Source organism: Dysidea avara, chromosome 13 (assembly GCF_963678975.1).
Source record: "Dysidea avara chromosome 13, odDysAvar1.4, whole genome shotgun sequence".
Taxonomy (NCBI): Eukaryota; Metazoa; Porifera; class Demospongiae; order Dictyoceratida; family Dysideidae; genus Dysidea; species Dysidea avara.
Genome location: NC_089284.1, coordinates 13,250,377 through 13,272,552, shown reverse-complemented (window position 1 = coordinate 13,272,552; position 22,176 = coordinate 13,250,377). Strand labels below are relative to the sequence as shown.

The window sequence follows — 22,176 nt, the reverse complement described above, 5'->3', positions numbered from 1 at the left end:
CCTTGTTCCGTTTAGCCCTCCGTCGTTTTCTTTTTTGAATCTTCTGTATACTTAATGTTCTTGTTTTGTTAGTATTTATTTTTGTTCTTGTAGTAGTTTTGTTTTACAGGTGTATTTGCTTATGTCATTGTTTTTGTAATTTCTGGTGTGTATGTGCTTTTTGTGGGAAGTACGCCTACAGGCTTGTCCTTTTGTACAACCCGGTCTTTTGACAAAATTGATAATAACAATAACTAATAATCACCGAATAGGGGCCTTATTAAAATTTTTACCTACCATCACAGCCATTTCTTAGCCGCCATCTTGGATTTCACATCTTTTTTCACCATAGCCTGTCTGAGGGCAGCACTTTTTTTACAGCTTGGCTGTTTTTGATTAGATTTCACTTCTTTTTGTATTTGTATACCCCCAGGCTCTCGCCCAGGCTTTTTTTAACCTATCATATTTTCTTTACCACAGGAAGAAGAAAAGATGAAGCAGAGTAATTTCTTTGTAGCTGACCTCTCTACAAGGTTATCCTTCTAGCTGATCTCTCTACTGGATGACTTGTTTGTAGCTGAACTCTCTACAGGATGGTTTGTTTGTAGCTGAATTTTCTACAGGGCGATTTGTTTGCAGCTGAACTCTCTACATGGTAGTTTCTTTGTAGCTGAACTATCTACAACGTAACTTCTTCTAGCTGAACTCTCTACAGGGTGACTTGTTTCTTTTTTATTTATTTATTTTCCAAAAATGTGCAGCCTCAGTTTGAGGATTAACGCACATATGAAACATGCATACAAAATGTTTTACAATATGATTGATTATGGGATTACTGATTGGTAGGGGAAAGTAATAATAATTTCAGTTGGTACTTAAAAATTTGTAATGATTGTTGTTGGATTAGGTCAGGTGGGAGTGAATTCCACAGTCTAATTGATCTAGGGAAGAATGAATTACTGTACTGATTGGTCCTTGCATAGATATGATGAAATCTTTGATCATGTCCTCTGGTGTTAGAAGTGACAGGGATTAAATCAACTGGAGATATATCAATGAGATTATGAACAATTTTGTAGAGGGGGGTGATACTAGATACTTGTCTGCGGTGTTCTAAGCTGGGAATGTTAAGGTCAATGAGCATGTTAGTTACGCTGCTGAAACGCGAGAAGTCAGCCATAATGAATCTGGCAGATTGCCTCTGTACTCATTCAAGCTTATCAATGTTTCTAGCTGATTTCTCTACAGGGTGACTTGTTTGTAGCTGAACTCTCTACAGGGTGATTTGTTTGTAGCTGAACTCTCTACAAGGTAACTTCTTCTAGCTGATCTTTCTACAGGGTGATTTGTTTGTAGCTGAATTCTCTACAGGATGACTTGTTTCTAGCTGATCTCTGTACAGGGTGACTTGTTCCCAGCTGAACTCTCTACAGGTGATTTGTTTGCAGCTGAACTCTCTTACATGGTGGTTTCTTTGTAGCTGAACTCTCTACAAGGTGACTTCTTCTAGCTGATCATGATCTCCCTACAAGATGACTTGTTTCTAACTGAACTCTCTACAGTGTGATCTGTTCATAGCGGAACTTTGTACTGGGTGATTTGTTTGCAGCTGAACTCTTTGCATGATTGTTTCTTTGTAACTGAACTCTCTACAAGGTAACTTCTTCTAGCTGATCTCTCTACAGGGCAATTTGTTTGAGCTGAACTCTCTACATGATGGTTTCTTTGTAGCTGAACTCTCTATTAGGTACCTTCTTCTGGCTGATCTGACTACAGGGTGACTTGTTTGTAGTTGAATTCCCTACAGAATAACTTGCAATGTAATATAATTGAGTAAATTATAAATGCAGCTGAATGCTTTATTAGGGTGACTGTTCTTTTAGAGTACCTCGATCTCGCATTTTCTACACGTAGTTGCCTTTCGAATCGTAACTCAGTGGTTTGTAATCCGATTCTTCTGCACTACTGCAAGGACTTTCTATTATGATTATTCCAGCTACATACTGAGTTTCAGCTCATTGCTCTAAGCGGTTTGCCTGATAGACACGAAAACTAATAGTATTTTTATTCATAAAAATCGATCGCGTAATTTTGACACAGGTTGGGTTTTGTGTCATATCTCCGTGGTCTTTATCCCGATTCCTTTCAAACCACAAAAAGGCACTCCTACGATGGTTGTTCCATCTACATATAAATTTTCAACTCATTCCTCCAAGGGGTTTACCCTGTAGGCGTGACAGACCTTCGACCTTATTTTACGCAAATAATCGGTCATAACTCCGTGAATGTTCATCGGATTCCTACCAAAGTTGGTACAGAGATCTGCCTTAATGAGCCCTTTAAGTGTGCTAAATGTCAGCCTGATCCGAGCACGCATTCGTGTTTTATGGCGGATTTTGCAAAGTGTGCGAAATGAAGTAGAAGAAAAAAACGAAGAAATTAAAACGAAGTTTTGTTCGCTCGTATCTCGGAAATGGCTTGAGCGATTGTCTTCAAATTTGGTGTGTAGACTTCCCTTGCTGGCCGGCATCTCTCTAGCAAATTTGGTTCCAATCGGATAAGGGATCACAGAGCTACATAGGTGTGAAAATTGCGTTTTCTTTCTTCCTGTTAATATACTCACGGGTGGCACGCCGGCTTCTTGGGCCGCATGACACACTACCGTGTGTCTTGATACTATACTATACTAGCTAATTCTTTCTAGCTCAGTATATATAGCTACTATTAGCATTCAGTGTAGAGCTCAGCAAATATCAGTCATAACTGCCATCTCAGAATGTTAATTTTTCAAAATTTTCTTAGGGACCACTCTAGGTCTTTACACTATTATACTAATTCTGGTTTTCAACTCAGTAGCTATGTTATTAACTTTCAGCCAAAAGTATCAGTGCTTCCAGTGTTGAACTATCAAGAAATTTCAGTCTTCGTTTCAGTCAAAATTGCCACCAAATTGAGTCTCAGAGCATTAAAAATTTTCTGGGGGTGGGAGGGGGATGGGCATGCCCTCAGACCAGACCCCTCCTAGAAAGCTCATGCTTTGCATTTTGCTGAGTGTGCTTTGCACACTGTGGAGTGACTTCTACCTGTGTGCCCCCCTTAGCATAATCCTGGATCACATAATGATACTGTGTTCAAAACCACTGCACAATGCATCTATGCATAGCTATATATAGTCTACTGATGCAAAGCTCAAATTGGGGGTAAACCAATATATTATCTTGTTAATTTTTTCCAGAAAAAGTACATCGTGTTAGCTGCTTGGCAAGTGTAAAAATATAATGCAAAACTCATGAAACAGATTTTTATGCAGTTAATATCACAGGTGAGCCTATCTACACACCAATTTTCAAGTATTCCCATACTCGGTTTACTCTGTAGCTGACACTGAGAAGTTTGATTCTTTTTTAAACGTTCATAACTCCTTGGATATTCCTCAGATTCACAGCAAACTTGGTAAGTGAATCCACCGTTACACACTCTTCGTTTGTGCTAAAGATCGAGGCAATCGAGTTAGCTACATGTTAACTTTGCGTTTTATAGCAATTTTTGCAAAGTGTGCGAAATAAATCGAAGCCCCTGTTCATTTCATTTCATTTTATTAATTAGCAAAGCCCCTAAAGGGGTAAAACGCTAATACAAAAATTTATTTAGTTATTAGTTAATACAGGTTTAAAATCTACAAGGGATAGGTTATTAATGTTATTGATTTGGAGACTGTTCCATTCAGGTATCGTTTTGAGGAAGAAGGAGAATTTGTAAGTATCACAAGAGGTTTGAATGTGGTAAAATTTACAGGGATGATTTGATCTAGTTGATGTCAGTCTTGCGGGTGAGGGTAAATATTGTTCAGGTATTAATTGAAGATGATTTACAACTTTGAATAGTAGGATTAATCTAAGATATTTGCGATGACTTTGAAGTGTTGGCCATTTCAAATCATTTAGCATCACAGTTACACTGTCCAAATTATTATTCCATGGTTTGTTGAGAACAAATCTTGCTGCTCTGCATTGAACTGACTCTAGTTTGTTGATGTCTATTTGATGGTGAGGGTCCCAAATAGGAGCACAATATTCAAGTAGTGGAAGCACTAGTTGTTTGTATGCTTGTTCTTTCAAGTAAGTAGGGCAGGTTCTTAGATTTCTTTGTAGGAATCCCAGTGTTCGATATGCTTTGTTACAAGTATACAGGATGTGAGTTTGCCATGACAGTTTTTCATTGGTCCAGACTCCAAGATATTTATGTTCTTTCACTGACTTTAGTTGAGTTTCATACATTGTATAGGTGTAGTTACTTGTAGTGTGGAGATGTGATATTCGTAAAATGTTACATTTGGATATATTAAATTCCATTTGCCAGGTTGTAGCCCACTTGGATAGCTGGTTTAAGTCTTGTTGTAATGTTGTATGGTCTTCGGGAGTGTTTATGGTTCTATATATATATGTTTGGTATAAGGCCAGGCCAAGTTGATTCACAGTTTATCATCAGGGGTATTTGAAAAACTCATGAGGGTAGGAGGTCATTTTTCATATTTCATAAAAGGTTTATACATGCATGGTACAACATTTAAAAAAACAGTTGCAACCTGACTTGAGCTTTTGCCTACCCGGTTCATGCACCAACAGTTCAACACCACAAATTTTATGTGCCAACCAAATAAAGTACACACACTATGTTATCCATACTATTAACAATTGAATTAGTAGTTACTCTTGTCCTGTGTATACTGAATTCAGTACTGAAGATGAAAGCTTGTCAAAATAGTTGAAAATGCTCCGAGTAAACAATTCTTCAAAATACATTGAAGGTGCTACAGATACAACAGTCATTGTTATTAGCACTTTACAGTGACCAGCACTGAAGGTCTGACAGCAACATGTGCTGCAGCCTTAGGATTACCTAACCTAATTGCAAGGACTTAGACTTAGTGGCTTATAGCTGAAAATGTGTAACAGAAAAGGGGCCAAAGTAAGGAAAAAAATCTCTCCAACCCCAGGATTCGAACCGCAGGTCACCCAATGTCTAGTCAGGGCCAAACTCAGTCTCCTCCAGGAGGGATGGATTTTCTTCCTTAAACCTAAAGTATTTATTGTTATTAGTGCTTTACAGTGACCAGAACTGAAGGTCATCATTCTGTTTGTTGCACACATAAATACCAGAGGGTTGAAGAGGCACTTTTCTCTAGACTTACCCAGGGGATGACATGCCTTAAGCTCAACTTGAAGCTTACCAATCAAGGGGGTCTGGGGACATAGCTACCTCCAGTCCTTCAGGAAATTTTGAAAATTAGACCATCTGAGATTGAATGTGTAAGAATAAATATAGTATTTATACTAAATTTATACAGTTGACATTGTGGGGAATGCCCCCTTCCTGCAGGAATTTTTGATAATAGACCTCCAAAATTGAATCTGGGTGTGATTCCTGCAGTACAGTCAACATTAATATTTGATGAATGTTTTATAAGGGTGTCTGTTCTATTAGAGTATATCGATCTTGATGCATATTCAGCTCAAGTTAATCCATTAATCTCTTTGACAGGGGCTACAGCCCCCACTTCTCTGTGCCCCTGACAATGACATTACAATAGTTCTATGAAAATGTGTTTGGGAACGGGAGAAATGATTATCACGTGAGCAATAACATATGAATTTTTTTGCTCAATTCCTAAAACCCCATGCGGGCGGTGACAATAAACTGTGAATCAACTTGGCCTGGCCTAATAAGAAGAAATTAAAACGAAACTTTGAACGCCCATACCTCGCAAATGTTTGTTGCAAATTTAATCTAATCCAAAACAGCCAAGCTGTAAAAAAACAGTGCGACCCTCAAAAAGGCTATGGTGAAAAAAGATGTGAAATCCAAGGTGGCGGCCAAGAAATGGCTGTGATGGTAGATTAATGGTAAAAATTTTAATAACGACAATTCAGGTGAATTTTTGTGCCGCTTGGTCTTGGCAAAATTCACCTAAATTGTCGTTATTAAAATTTTTACCATTAATCTACCATCACAGCCATTTCTTGGCCGCCACCTTGGATTTCACATCTTTTTTCACCATAGCCTTTTTGAGGGCCGCACTGTTTTTTTACAGCTTGGGTGTTTTGGATTAGATTTCATTTCTTTTTGTATTTGTATACCCCAAAGCCGGCCATAGCAGCTTTGGGACTTTTTTAACCTGTCTTTTTTTCTTTACCACAGGAAGAAGAAAAGATGAAGCAGATGTACTTTAAATATTTCTGATTTTATCAGTAAATGTACAAATTATATTATATATATAATACATATATTTATTACAGAACTCTCCATGGTGGTTTCTTTGTAACTGATCACTCTACAAGGTGACTTCTTCTTGCTGCTCTCTCTGCATGGTGAATTGTTTGTAGCTGAACAATCTACAAGGTAACTTCTTCTAGCTGATCTCTCTATAGGGTGATTTGTTTGTAGCTGAACTCCCTACAAGGTAACTTCTTCTAACTGATCTTTCTACAGGGCAATTTATTTGTGGCTAAATTTTCTACAGGGTGATTTCTTTGAAGCTGAACTCTTTACATGGTGGTTTCTTTGTAACTGAACTCTCTACACGGTAATTTCTTCTAGCTGATCTCTCTACAGGGAGATTTGTTTGTAGCTGAACTCTCTACAGGTGATTTGTATGCAGCTGAACTCTCTACATGATAGTTTCTTTGTAGCTGAACTCTCCACAAGGTAACTTCTTCTGGCTGATCTTTCTACAGGGTGATTTGTTTGTAGCTGAACTCTCTACATGATGGTTCTTTGTAGCTGAACTCTCTACAAAGTGACTCCTTCTAGCTGATCTTTCTATAGGGTGATTTGTTTGTAGCTGAACTCTCTACAAGGAAACTTCTTCTAGCTGATCTCTCTACAGGGAGATTTGTTTGTAGCTGAACTCTCTACAGGAGCAGCTGAACTCTCTACATGATGGTTTCTTTGTAGCTGAACTCTCCACAAGATAACTTCTTCTAGCTGATCTTTCTACAGGGTGATTTGTTTGTAGCTGAACTCTCTACATGATGGTTCTTTGTAGTTGAACTCCCTACAAGGTGACTCCTTCTAGCTGATCTCTTTACAGAGAGATTTATTTGTAGCAAAACTCTCTACAGGTGATTTCTTTGCAGCTGAACTCTCTACATGATGGTTTCTTTGTATCTGAACTCTCCTCAAGGTAACTTCTTCTAGCTGATCTTTCTACTAGGTGATTTGTTTGTAGCTGAACTCTCTACAAGGAAACTTCTTTTAGCTGATCTCTCTACAGAGAGATTTGCTTGTAGCCAAACTCTCTACAGGTGATTTCTTTGCAGCTGAACTCTCTACATGGTGGTTTCTTTGTAGCTGAACTCTCTACAAGGTAATTTCTTCTAGCTGATCTCTCTACAGGGAGTTTTGTTTGTAGCTGAACTCTCTACAGGTGATTTGCTTGCAGCTGAACTCTCTACATGATGGTTTCTTTGTAGCTGAACTCTCTACAAGGTAACTTCTTCTAGCTGATCTTTCTACTAGGTGATTTGTTTGTAGCTGAACTCTCTACAAGGAAACTTCTTCTAGCTGATCTCTCTACAGGGAGATTTGTTTGTAGCTGAACTCTCTACAGGTGATTTCTTTGCAGCTGAACTCTCTACATGATGGTTTCTTTGTAGCTGAACTCTCCACAAGGTAACTTCTTCTAGCTGATCTTTCTACAGGGTGATTTGTTTGTAGCTGAACTCTCTACAAGGAAACTTCTTCTAGCTGATCTCTCTACAGGGAGATTTGTTTGTAGCTGAACTCTCTACAGGTGATTTGTTTGCAGCTGAACTCTCTACATGGTGTTTTTTTTGTAGCTGAACACTCTACATGGTGGTTTCTTTGTAGCTGAACTCTCCACAAGGTAACTTCTTCTAGCTGATCTTTCTACAGGGTGATTTGTTTGTAGCTGAACTCTCTACATGATGGTTCTTTGTAGCTGAACTCTCTACAAAGTGACTCCTTCTAGCTGATCTTTCTACAGGGTGATTTGTTTGTAACTGAACTCTCTACAAGGAAACTTCTTCTAGCTGATCTCTCTACAGGGAGATTTGTTTGTAGCTGAACTCTCTACAGGTGATTTCTTTGCAGCTGAACTCTCTACATGGTGTTTCTTTGTAACTGAACACTCTACATGATGGTTTCTTTGTAGCTGAATTCTCCACAAGATAACTTCTTCTAGCTGATCTTTCTACTGGATGATTTGTTTGTAGCTGAACTCTCTACAAGGAAACTTCTTCTAGCTGATCTCTCTACAGGGAGATTTGTTTGTAGCTGAACTTTCTACAGGTGATTTGTTTGCAGCTGAACTCTCTACATGATGGTTTCTTTGTAGCTGAACTCTCTACAAGGTGACTTCTTCTAGCTGATCTTTCTACAGGGAGATTTGTTTGTAGCTGAACTCTCTACAGGTGATTTGTTTGCAGCTGAACTCTCTACATGATGGTTTCTTTGTAGTTGAACTCTCTACAAGGAAACTTCTTCTAGCTGATCTCTCTACAAGAAGATTTGTTTGTAGCCAAACTCTCTATAGGTGATTTCTTTGCAGCTGAACTCTCTACATGGTGGTTTCTTTGTAGCTGAACTCTCTACAAGGTAATTTCTTCTAGCTGATCTCTCTACAGGGAGTTTTGTTTGTAGCTGAACTCTCTACAGGTGATTTGTTTGCAGCTGAACTCTCTACATGATGGTTTCTTTGTAACTGAACTCTCTACAATGTAACTTCTTCTAGCTGATCTCTCTACAGGGAGATTTGTTTGTAGCTGAACTCTCTACATGATGGTTTCTTTGTAGCTGAACTCTCTACAAGGAAACTTCTTCTAGCTGATCTTCTAGCTGATCTCTCTACAAGGAGATTTGTTTGTAGCCAAACTCTCTATAGGTGATTTCTTTGCAGCTGAACTCTCTACATGGTGGTTTCTTTGTAGCTGAACTCTCTACAAGGTAATTTCTTCTAGCTGATCTCTCTACAGGGAGTTTTGTTTGTAGCTGAACTCTCTACAGGTGATTTGTTTGCAGCTGAACTCTCTACATGATGGTTTCTTTGTAACTGAACTCTCTACAAGGTAACTTCTTCTAGTTGATCTCTCTACAGGGAGATTTGTTTGTAGCTGAACTCTCTACAGGTGATTTTTTTGCAGCTTAAATCTCTACATGATGGTTTCTTTGTAGCTGAACTCTCTACAAGGTGACTTCTTCTAGCTGATCTTTCTACAGGGAGATTTGTTTGTAGCTGAACTCTCTACAGGTGATTTGTTTGCAGCTGAACTCTCTACATGATGGTTTCTTTGTAGCTGAACTCTCCACAAGGTAACTTCTTCTAGCTGATCTTTCTACATGGTGATTTGTTGTAGCTGAACTCTCTACAAGGAAACTTCTTCTAGCTGATCTCTCTACAAAGAGATTTGTTTGTAGCCAAACTCTCTACAGGTGCAGCTGAACTCTCTACATGGTGGTTTCTTTGTAGCTGAACTCTCTACAAGGTAATTTCTTCTAGCTGATCTCTCTACAGGGAGTTTTGTTTGTAGCTGAACTCTCTACAGGTGATTTGTTTGCAGCTGAACTCTCTACATGATGGTTTCTTTGTAGCTGAACTCTCTACAAGGTAACTTCTTCTAGCTGATTTCTCTACAGGGAGATTTATTTGTAGCTGAACTCTCTACGGGTGATTTGTTTGCAGCTGAACTCTCTACATGATGGTTTCTCTGTAGCTGATCTCTCTATAAGGTAACTTCTTTTAGCTGATGTCTCTACAAGGTCACTAGTTTGTAGCTGAACTCTCTACATGTTGGTTTCTTTGTAACTGAACTCTCTACAAGGTGACTTCTTCTAGCTGATTTTTCTAGAGGGTGATTTGTTTGTAGCTGCACTCTCTACAAGGAAACTTCTTCTAGCTGATCTCTCTACAGGGTGATTTGTTTGTAACTGAACTCTCTACATGGTAGTTTCTTTGTAGCTGAACTCTACAAGATGATTTCTTCTAGCTGAACTATCTCTTTCCATAGTTGCATGAACTCCCTACAAGGTAACTTCGTTTAGCTGATCTCTCTACAGGGTGAATTGTTTGTAGCTGATCTCTCTACAGGGTAACTTGTTTGTAGCTGATCTCTATGCAGGTTACTTGTTTCTTGCTGATCTCTTGAATTCTCTTCAGGGTGACTGCTCTATTAGAGTATCTTGATCTCGCACTTGCTGCACCAAGTTGGATTTCGTGTTATAACTCCGTGGCTTTAAGTCTGATTCTTCTACGCCATTGAAGAGCTTTTCTAAGATGATTACTCCATCTATACAGCGATTTTCAAAGCATTACCCCAAGCGGTTTATCTGGTAGGCGTGGCAAGTAGTAGTTTTTTATTAGCTAATCTCAATTGCATAATTGTTACACACTGTTGGTTTTTTCGTGGTATCTTCCTGGTTTTTAGCTCGATTTCTTTCAAACCACAAAAGTTTTGAGGTTCAATAGTTAACCTATTCACCCACCGATTTTCAGCTTCTTCCCATACGCGGTTTATCCTGTAGGCGTGACAACATATTGGTGTTATTTTTCGTGAATAATCGCTCATAACTCTTTTCCTGTTTATCATATTCTAGCCAAAGTTGGTACACTAATGCACCGTTATACCCCCCTTCAGTGTGCCAAATTTCAAGGCAATCGGATATTGCATTCGCGTTTTATAGCAGTTTTTGTAAGTGTGCAAAAAGAGGAAGAAAAATAAGAAGAAAAAAAAAACAAAGAAACTAAGCCAATTTTTGAAGTCGCATATCTCGGGAATGCTTGAAGCGATTTCGCTCACATTTGGAATGTGGAGTGCTGAAGGTGGAGGGAGTGTCCACAGCAAAAATCGTCTTGTTTCATCAAGGCATCACAGAGCTATGGAGGTGCGAAAATTGCGTTTTCTTTCTTCCTGTCAATATACTCACGGGGTTGCGTGCAGGCTTCTTGGGCCGCACGACACACTACCGTGTGTCTTGATCAAATTTGCTGTGTGCCCCAAGGTGTGACCTATACCCTACCTGGCACACAGCTATAATGCAAAAATGGTGTGCTTTGGAGAAGGGGCCATGGAGATGTGCATGCTTGAAAAAGCTGTTTTCTTTCTCCAGTCAGTACACTCATGGTTTGATGCGCCGACTTTCTTGGCCACACGACACACTACTGTGTGTCTTGATACTGTATGCTCTACTGCTAATAATTTTCAGGATAGTCTGTTGTCATAATCTACTAACCTCCAGCATCCAAGAGATAGAAGTGAGACTGCTAGTTGTGGCCAAAACACTGACTTTGGGTTTGGGCATAGGGAATATATTAATCTTTGTTTTAAGATGCTGAGACAAATACCATACATGTGTACTTAATATTGCAAACTGATAACTTAAAACTCTGTTGGTTCTTTAGGTGTCTTTTCTGTTGGTACATTCTCCCTTCTTTTTTTCTTCTAGGTTGTTTTCTATAGAGGAAGGGAATGCCATCAGGGCAGAAACTCTGATGGTTAAAATTACAACCCTTGAAGTGTTAGCTAACTTTCCCCTTGGCTGCTCCCCCAGTCTTCATACTCAGAAATTAGTATACCTTCATGTTATTTTACAATTCAAGCATTGTGCTGATGTAACCAATAGCTACCATTAGCCTATATACATTTTTGACCATTGATCTAGATCAAGTTAAAGGGAACACTTGGAAACAGTCCCAAAGTATTCCTTCCTTATCACACAAACTGACCCAGATAATTAGGACACCTTGATCAATGTGTCTAAATACACCATTGTATGCTATACTGTACCCTTGTAGTTGCTTGAAGAAGATAACTTCCTCTAGTCTCACTCACTTAGATGAAGCTGGACACCAATGAAGTGAATGACACCAATAATATCATGGTTGTAGGCCATGGTTTCTTGATTTAGTAACAACTGATATACTTTTACAATGCATGTTTTCTCACTACCATGACTGCTTGATTAGAGTATATGACTGCTGTATTAGAATATCTTAATCTTAAACATTGAAAGGACTAAATTAGACTCCAGTGAAATCAGAGTGGTAGCTACCCTATATTACTAGGTCCACATAATTTTCTTTATAAAGGAGTTTAAGCTCAATCCATGAGTGTTCTATTAGAGTATACTTGACTGCCCAATTAGAACCATATGCTTTATAAAGTAGTTGTTGCAAAACTTTTAAATGCATGATCCTACATAGTCAATCAGCACTGAGAAAAATTCTGAATAGAATTATTACTACTGTAGCTAGGATAAAGTACTTGAAACTTAACACATTTGCATCATAGTGCTATTAGCAGGCAGAAAGAGAGAATGTATGCATCAGAAAAGAGAATGCATATGATTATGGTTGACTGGTGAGAAATTTTCATTCTTCCTATGACCCAACCCAGGTACTACAGCATTATGCAAATAATAACTATACACATGCATGATCTATATATCAGAAGAGAAACACATCTACGTTTAAATGAGTCTTGCCAATCAATATAGGATTTCTTCTTCATCATCCCAAGTAAAACCCAACATTAGCTTGGGTATGAAAGCGCAGAATTTTATTAAGATGGCCTTATATACTAATTCATCTGTCTTCATATATAGTTTGAAATCTGTATATGATTCAAGCCATCATACATAGCTACTAGTGTACGCCAGTGGGACCATTGCAAAATAAGAATGGACGGGTGCAGCTTACTAAAAAATAATCTTCATCAGTATTTAACAAGAGAAGCTTGCAACAGATGGCTGACTGTGGCTTCTATTATTTTACTGAATAACGTTAACTACCCCTGTATCATGCATGCAATGTGACTTATTGTATCCAGTGAAGAAAAGAGACATCAATCAGTTGACAGTTCTCGTTTTTCATAGAAAATAAACATGTATATACGGTAGCTTTCACATTACAAAAATTACAAGTTTAATTTGAAGTATTACTTAGATGTGCCTGCTTTTCTGAAGGTCTACTGCACACCAGCTATTACTTTTAAAACTTCGCTCAGACTTCCATGCACTGTTATTCACTTCAGTGGCAAAACAGTAGACTCAATAGAATTGACAATATAGTCATAGATGGAACCTTCAATCAGTCCCTCCCCTTGATTTCCCACATTCTTAGCCATCCAACAATTATTTGGACTATCCCAAGTCTTGGATGGTGTAACTGGTACAGACTCAAAACCTGGTCGTATTAACATCTTTCTAGTGGAGTCAACCTCAACACCATTCACCATAAACTGACCTATGTGTAATAATTAACACACATATGGTTTTAGTGTTAATTATTCATACCCAATAAACCATGGGAGCCATCCATTTCATCACTTTGCACCTTCCAGTTTACATCAAGATGGTCTTTGTGAAATGTGACATCGAAACTTGCTACTGGGTTGGTCAGGAATACTGTCACAGTTGGATTTCCAGCTTGCCGGTTAAGACCATGAGTTGTCTTTACAGCAATGTTGCCAGTTTCATTAATGATGACATGTTGTAAAAATCGAGCCTTAACATATCCATCACCCAAAATTTTAACGGACTGAGAAACTGACTCAAAGATTATTGGTTGAGGGTCTCCAATATGTTGAGGAATAATTGCCAGTTTACCAATCCATGTAGCTTGTGTTGGATCATTGACACTATCAATGAATAGTGCATTAATGATGAGGTGCCTGCTTGATAACAAATTGAATGCTAATCCAGGAATTCCTTGTATGGAGTAACACAGCTTTCCGCCATGAAGTAGAGGTACTGAGAAATGTGGATCTCCAAACATTTCTGTGAAACATGCATAATACTATGTATTATGTATTTCGGTGTCAAGCATTACAAGTGTTATAGAGTAATACACAGGTGCAGGGTGCATGGACAAAGGGATATATTATCAGTGACAGATACAAACTGTTAACCAGAGAAGCTCTATTAGTACAGAGTGATGTCTAGTAACTAAGTATACAACAATCTTGTTATAATTCAGTGTGGGATTACTCTGCAGTACAGTTGTACTGTTGAACATCATCAGCAGAACGATTTATAAAAGTAGCTAAAAAATAATGAGGACTCACCACCATGCACTAAAATGTTAACACATGGAAGATGCTGCATAGCCAGTTTCAGATGATTCACAATAAAAGTGAGGTAAAATGAACACCTTTTGTCTAGCTACTTCATTTCACATTATGCAGTACAGTAATATTAAGATGGACTAATTTTGTCATTTTGAATGGATTAGAAAAACCATCCGATCAAAGTATCAATCTATATAGTAATTTGTCTTTTAAGCCTACTCAGTAAATTTTATTTACATTTTACAGAATTAGTTTCAGGGGTGATGTAATCAAGAAGCCTCAGTCTGATTTCTTGGAATAACCATTACAACTTACAAGCCACCTGTCATACAATGACCACATTATTAAGCAAGGTGTATATATGCATTGTCAGCACTCTGCTACACTTCCACAGCAACATGGTGTGTTGTATTACTTGATTCATCTCATACATGAATGCTCCAACTTTACAAGGTTGCTATCCATGTTATTTGACAACATTAAACTTAAACGAATACAAATTCAATCATTTAGATTTTGTCTTTAATGATTCTTTTTTAGTTCAGTGACCTGACACTGTACATGTGATGCATACGTTTAATACATACTGTATGTTCTGTGCTATACCATAGCCTATATGAATAATTTCATTTTTGGTATATACACTATCTAAATAACTAATATGCTTTTTGGTATACTCTGTAGTATACAGTATAGTGAAGATAAAGTATAAGTTACTCAAAAACAATGTTCCATATTTAGCTACACTGCTACAGTTATCATGTTAGCACAGAATATCTTAGTTGTTGACACAAGTCTGACATGCAGTCAAGGACAACTACCATCTCACAAAGGTTTCTGGCTTCCATAATTCAACTAGTCTCAGAAAGGCCTTTATACCTATCTGTCTTCATTAGTTCTCATAATCAACACATATAATATTAATTGAGAATGATTGTAACCTACCCCATTCATCATCCATAATGCAGATCTCAACCCACACATTTACTCCAAAATCACCCTGGACATGAAATAAGAATTCTCTGTTTCCATCGTGATGTGGATTATCTTTGATTGTGATGTGTTCATATAATGTTACTTCTCGTCGAGGGACAGAATAGAATGCATTCACTGGGTCATAGTCTTTCCTAGCCACTATAAAACGAAATAGTTGTGACTTTACTCTATACAATTGTGTATGTGCTACTTACAAGCTGTGCCATCCACAGTTCTGCATCTGCCTGACATGAAACCTCTCTGTCTACGAATTGAAATTGTAAAACATAATACAATCACTCCTGCATCTTCTTTCACATTAAACTTGACTGGATCATCTCTTGTTCCACCAATAGTTCCATTGACAGTGACTACAGCTACAAGTGTGTTGCAACTACTATAATATACGTGTACTTAGCATAATTATCTCTTAACACATGTTTTATATGTTTGTACGACCATGCGTGTATGTGTAATGTAGTTGTAATTGTGCATATAGTCACTCTTAATGCAATAAGATTTTTTACCTTCAGTACTACTTTGTCTTTCTATGTAATAAAGAAAGCAATATGTAAATAACATTATAATTTAAACAGTCATTGGCTTACTGTCCAACTGGTGTGAAGATGAAGCAGCATTTGCTGCCATGATGTAGACAGCTAGTGTCACAAACTTAACCATTTTGATACTCTTCTTCTTTTGGAATACATATGCAGAAATCTTTTTCAAATGCAACCTCAGCTATTATATAGCAACACTGTTATGATGTAAGGAAACTTGATAAATGTAAATATGAGGGATGAGGTATAATGTGATCAGCTGCTAAAGAGGTATGCTAGGATTGTCAAACAAATTGTAATCTCTTCTTACATGAAATCTTTGACTGTTTCCTGCACACTGTAAACAACTAGCTTCATACACATATAATCCTATGTGTAGCTACTACTATAAGAAAACAATCTGGCTAAGAAGCACTAATTGTAGTATTGCCTGTAATGAATGGGACAGTTGTATGCACTATGAACGTGTATACAAAATAATGTGCTCAATGTATATTCGTATACTACATACTAGATACAGTAAGCTACTGTATTTCAACCTGCTCCTGACAATAAGTAGTAAAGACAAAGTTTCAATTTTTTTAAAATTTAAAAGCATTGCACTTTCTATAAATGCTGAAATTCAGCTGATTATTTGCAGGTAATTTTGTGGCAATGGTTCATATTTTTAAGTTATCACTCCTATGACACAATTTTCATAAGCAAAAGTATTATTAATGATGCAACTACACTTGTACATATACTGTAGTCAGTTCACGCCCACCTGTGTTCACTCCAAATAGTTTTGTACTGGAATTTGAACAAGCATATCTTTACTGTATGTTGTAAACATGTTTGCGTGCTTGAATCATCCATACTAAATGTATGGAAAAGCCTCAAAACTCACTTGTTCTTGCCAAAGTGCTTTTTGGATAAACAGTTCCAGTGTGTGGTGTTTAATGGGCTTCACCATGCTACTAAATGTTTTGGCACCTGACCCATGTAACAAGAGTTAGTGCTCAACCACTATAAGTATATTGAGATTCCCTACATATATGTATTTTGTGTTTGTAGCAGGCTTCCTCCTGCTCAATAGGTAATCACTTTTCAGTGCTAACTTCATAAGTTCTTAGCACATTTTCTAACTCTAAAATTTATTACAGTGCTGTATTAAGAGGAGCGATTTACATTTACAATGATGTTTTCCTCTTTATTACTTTTGCTGCAGCAAACAATTTAAGAACATACAATGCAGTATCTATGATTTCAGCTAGCATTTTAGTGTGATGTTTTAAATTACCTTGTTTAGTTACTTGTTATAGTCATACATCAGAATTAGGTTAGCTACTACTTTAAATGAAAATTATACCAACACTGTTAGTTAGTGACACATAGATCACTTCAATATTTATAGTGATCACCTAGTACAGTAAAGATTACAGTAGAGGATCTTTTCTTAGAACTACGAATCTGCTCAGAAACCCACCTGAGAATCCAATATGGTAAATATTGAAAAAAAACCATGATGTACATTTTGGCTGCTACACATACTTGCATCCATTTCAGGTACTACATCATGTTCTACACTATATATCATGTTAGTGTTTAATGGGCTTCACTGTGCTACTAAATGTTTTGGCACCTGACCCATGTAACAAGAGTTAGTGCTCAACAACTATAAGTATATTGAGAGATTCCCTACATATATGGACTTTGTGTTTGTAGCAGGCTTCCTCCTACTCAATAGGTAATCACTTCTCAGTGCCAACTTCATAAGTTCTTAGCACATTTTCTAACTCTCAAATTTATTACAGTGCTGTATTAAGAGGAGCGATTTACATTCAATCATTTATTATGTACCAATACCTGTGTATTTACTGGTATTACAATGGTGTTTTCCTCTTTATTACTTTTGCTGCAACAAAAAATTAAGAACAAACAATGCAGTATCTATGATTGCAGCTAGCATTTTAGTGTGATGTTTTAAATTACCTTGTTTAGTTACTTGTTATAGTCATACATCAGAATTAGGCTACTACTTTAAATGAAATTTATACCAACACTGTTAATTAGTGACACACAGATCACTTCAATATTTATAGTGATCACCTAGTAAATTACTGGCTCAAGCAGTAGAGTGTCTTTTCTTAGAACCATGAATCTGCTCAGAAACCCACCTGAGAATCCAATATGGTGAGTATCAAATAAAAATATGATGTACATTTTGGCTGCTACACATACTTGCATCCATTTCAGGTACTATATCATGTTCTACGCCATATATCATGTTAACATGTTATTCTTCAGATGAATATATGCAGTATCCTTACATACATTACTGGCTCAAGCTAAACCATACATGTACCATGCAGAAGATGAATACAAGCATCAGTCACATGATACAACCAGTACATGTGGTGGTGATACATGCAGCCTCACACAAGATGTTCAACTCAGCATAGCACATAGGTGGTGGAAACAAGCGAGCCCTCTCCTCTACTTATACTAGTCAATGCTTGTAACAAAAATTGAGAAACTTTGATATGTAAAGTAGTCAGCCACTCTAATAGAATAATCAAATTATAAATATTTCTTACAAACCGTGTTACTTAATTTACTTGTGACAACACATTAAAATACCTATTTCAAATCTTTTACAATCTGAATATTTCCTGGCCAAGGGTGGCATCCACATTTCAGCTTTGTACCACTGTACATGTGTAATTTCATTCCAAAAGTTGACCCCTCACATTTTGGTCTGCTCCGCTGCCCCTGTTATAGCATGCATGATCCACAACAGTATTATACCAGTGCTTATAACAAGTGGATGTTGATGGAGAGTTGACTTGAAACAATATTTGAGGTATATTAATATATAAATGGTACAAATTGGTATCAAACTTCAGCTAGTTTTTATTTTTTATCAACCAGTATAGTGAAGTGGCTTCTACTCAATTTCTACATTACATGCAGGTGTCATAAAGGATGTATATAACATACAATACTCAGTAATCCATGTAGGTGTGATATACTACCAAGTCTTCTATTATAGATAAGATATATCTGACACCTTACCAATAATTGTAATCCGATTCTCTGAAGTACATAATCAAACCATCAGTGTACATGCCCACATTACATACATACACACAAAATACAGTAGAATTCCTTAAAGATGGACACTGGAAGGAGATTTTTTTTTCTTAAAACGAAGCATCAGGCTCTGCTGCATTTACATTGGTGCATTATACATATGTTTGCACATGCAATTAAGGTTATGGGATACTGTAAACCCACATGTACACTATAAATCATTTTTTCATGATTTAGGGTTTTGATTTTTTTAATCCACTGTTATCAAATATTTATGTATTCTTAACTTCTCATTAATTGACATAGAACTCAAATGTTGTCATGGAAACATGAGTTGTCCCCATGCCAATTAGTGAAAACTGTGAACCAAAAATCAGACCAATGAAGAACCATGATAACTTACTAACAATTCTGAGGTTTGAAGAACATCACTTGTGAGGGACTGACAAGAGGATTTGTGAATAATGTGTATAGTTGCTGAAATATGGCAACAATAAGGCTTAAAACAAGACACTGTGGTCACAAAATTAATTTTTAAAGTCATATCACAAGCACTGGAAACATTATTTCTTATAGCTCCTAGACAAGAAGCCAAACTAGTAGTTTTTTTTATACAAAATGTCAACCACTTGTTTGACAGTTGGTTCAGGAAAATATTGCCATCACTGAGCAAAACTGTGCATGCACTTATAGGTGTGCCAATTGCTAAATGTGTTGTTTCTATGTTATCTTGTACTGTTACATGTGTTTTCTTGTACCTTGTACCTGTCCAGTCAGCATGATATTGTTCTCCCAACAATTTAAACCTGTTACCAGCTGAGACACACAACACAAGCCCTCCTTAATAACATCATAAAAATTTTGTTCGACAATTGCTCACTATCCCGTAATCTTAAGTGTTTAATGCAATAAATCATTTTCTCTCAATATTTTCTGATGTTAGTAGTAAAAAGGTACCCCATATTGCCATACATTAACCTATGGCATACAAGTGTTCTGTATAGATCGATGAAGGTGTTTAGCAGAAAGTTTTACAAAGCAGTGTTTGAGCAGATTACTTGGTCTGCTCAAACATTGTTTTTGTAAACCTTTCTGCTAACATCTTCATCAGAACACTCATATTTCCTATGGTTACCTTTATACTACTCAGTCAAACTATGAGGAGAGTGACCAAAATAGGATTTCTTGTATTAGACACTTATTTTAACTACGAGAACAGACTTAAGTTATCTCCCACTTTTTAGCTGAAAGTGGGGAAAGAATGATGAATACCAGCTATACACATGCACAATTTGTGTTTTGAAACATTTTTGCTCTACAGTGTCATGATTTAAACTTGAAATGTCCAAACAGTTAGCAGGGTTGATGGGAATTCAGCATTCCTAGCTGGGGCATGCTCCCCAGAAAGTGAGTATTTATCACCACGTTGGATCTGGAAGCTATTTTAAATCAAATATTGGACAAAAAGATTGCAAAAAAGGTTAGCTGTGGTATAAATGTGTAGTGGCTATCAATTCGTTGTGAAAGGTCAACTTCAATGCATGGTATGTGCATAGATCAACATTTTCAAAAATTTAGTTACATGTATATAACTAATGTAATAAAAAATTAATTTAAACATGAAGTAGTATTACAGTGATCTGTTCAAAGTTAATGTAATGTTCTCAAGTCTGGCAACCACAGATTATTCAGAAAACAGCACCATTAAAAGAGATTACCAAGATGAGTAACCAAATACATCTTAAATGGTCATGTTTCTGACTACAAACCCAGATTGCTAAAACTGAATCCATATAATGAAATTTGAATTGGCCTGTTCTTTATCAAATCCCTTAGATATACATCCCACTGATGATTTTGACATTTGCAAGTTTATAAAATTTTTTGCCGTCTCAGTCAGATCATCATTAGCTAACTGACACACAAGAGAAGCAAATTGAATCAGAGTAGACCCTTTTATTTTAATAAATTATCTAGACTGTGAAAATCTTTTCCCCTTGATCTCTCAATCACAACATTAATGTTCAAATCAAATCTGTTTTAGAATATTTTTGTAGCAAATTTGATTTCTCAAATACTTGTGCCTATCATCCATTACCTTTGTCCTTGTAAAACACCCCTGCTCACACTATACACTGTTACGTGAGTAGTCCCCCATAATGTATTGCAATGAACAGTTTTGGTCGCTGGTATTTATAACCAGTGGACCATAAGTATATATCTTGAAATAGTAACCACTCAAGCACACATATATACATATTTGTGGTACTGTATGGTTCTACTGAATAGCATTCTAATATAATAATAATTATTATTATAATAATATTCACAGTACTTAATGTCTATGCTGTTTCATTAATGAGATATTCTGGTGGAATTGTTAAATGGTCCCAAGATGAACTATGCCAGGTTGGATGTTGACACCAGAAAACTCTTGACCATGCATAGGGGATTCTCCTCAAACAGTAATGTGGATAGACTTTACATTTCAGGGAAAAATGGTGGTAGGGGCCTTATTTCTGTCAGGTTTGCAATAGAACATGAGAAGAGAAGTCTTTCATTTTATGTCCACAACTCTGCTGATGTATTGATGAAGCTGGTTGCTAGAAGTTTTGTTCAATTCCAGGAAGACAGCAAGCACTATAAACAATCTGTAATTTCAGAGCACCTAAGTTTGTTAAAAGACAAGCCATTACATGGTCAGTTTTTATAAGAAACCTCCAACAATGTGTGTAATAGTTCACAGTTGACTTGGCTAAGAAAGGATAACTTTACGAAGGAAATAGAGGGCCTTGCTTTTGCAGCTCAGGACAGGTTCTCTCTACCAATGCAATCAAAGCACATATTTACAAGTTACCATGCTCTTTTAAATGTAGACTTTGTCTTTGTGGCATTGCTGATGAAACCATTGACCATTTAATAAGTAGTTGTTCCTACTTAGTACAAAGAGAGTACGAAGGAAGACATGATGCTATTGCTTCTTTAATACATTGGACACTATTGAAGCAAGCTGGGCCCATGGTGGAGACATTCTCCTAGTGCTGTTTGGGAAAATGATGAGTATAAAATATTGTGGGACATTACAATCGTAACTGACATTGGTATTCACCATAATCGACCTGATATCACCTTTGTGCGAAAGCATCAAACGAAGTGTATTTGATTGATGTAGCCATACCTGGAGAGTCGCGTATCTCTCAAAAGGGTGTTGAAAAACTTACCAAGTATGTTGACTTGAAAATTGAAGTTTCTAGATTGTGGAGAACTAAGCACGTTTCTATGTACCAATTATTATTGGTGCACTTGGTTCCATTCCTATTGACTTGTCCCATTATTTAGAAACACTAAGCTTGCCACTCTACCTGATTTCAACTTTTCAAAGCACAGTTTTGTACAGAACTACTTCGATTTTAAGGTAATACTTAAACATTTGGTTTGCTTGTTTGTATCCTCTGTTCTTGGATAGAACGATGATTTTATTGTACCAGTGCTATTGTACATCCCTTGTA

The 22,176-nt window shown here is 36.9% G+C and overlaps 1 protein-coding gene across 1 annotated transcript; it reads right to left on the bottom strand.

The window, feature by feature from the left end:
• Positions 1 to 12,844: 12,844 nt before the first annotated feature.
• On the bottom strand, positions 12,845 to 15,810 carry LOC136243284 (uncharacterized). The gene is made up of 6 exons (XM_066034807.1): positions 15,644 to 15,810; positions 15,563 to 15,583; positions 15,251 to 15,412; positions 15,006 to 15,194; positions 13,288 to 13,770; positions 12,845 to 13,237 (listed from the first exon to the last, which is right to left on the bottom strand). The coding sequence occupies exons 1-6, from the start codon at positions 15,714 to 15,716 to the stop codon at positions 13,017 to 13,019; spliced, it is 1,149 nt and encodes a 382-aa protein (XP_065890879.1). The 5' UTR covers positions 15,717 to 15,810; the 3' UTR covers positions 12,845 to 13,016.
• Positions 15,811 to 22,176: the final 6,366 nt, after the last annotated feature.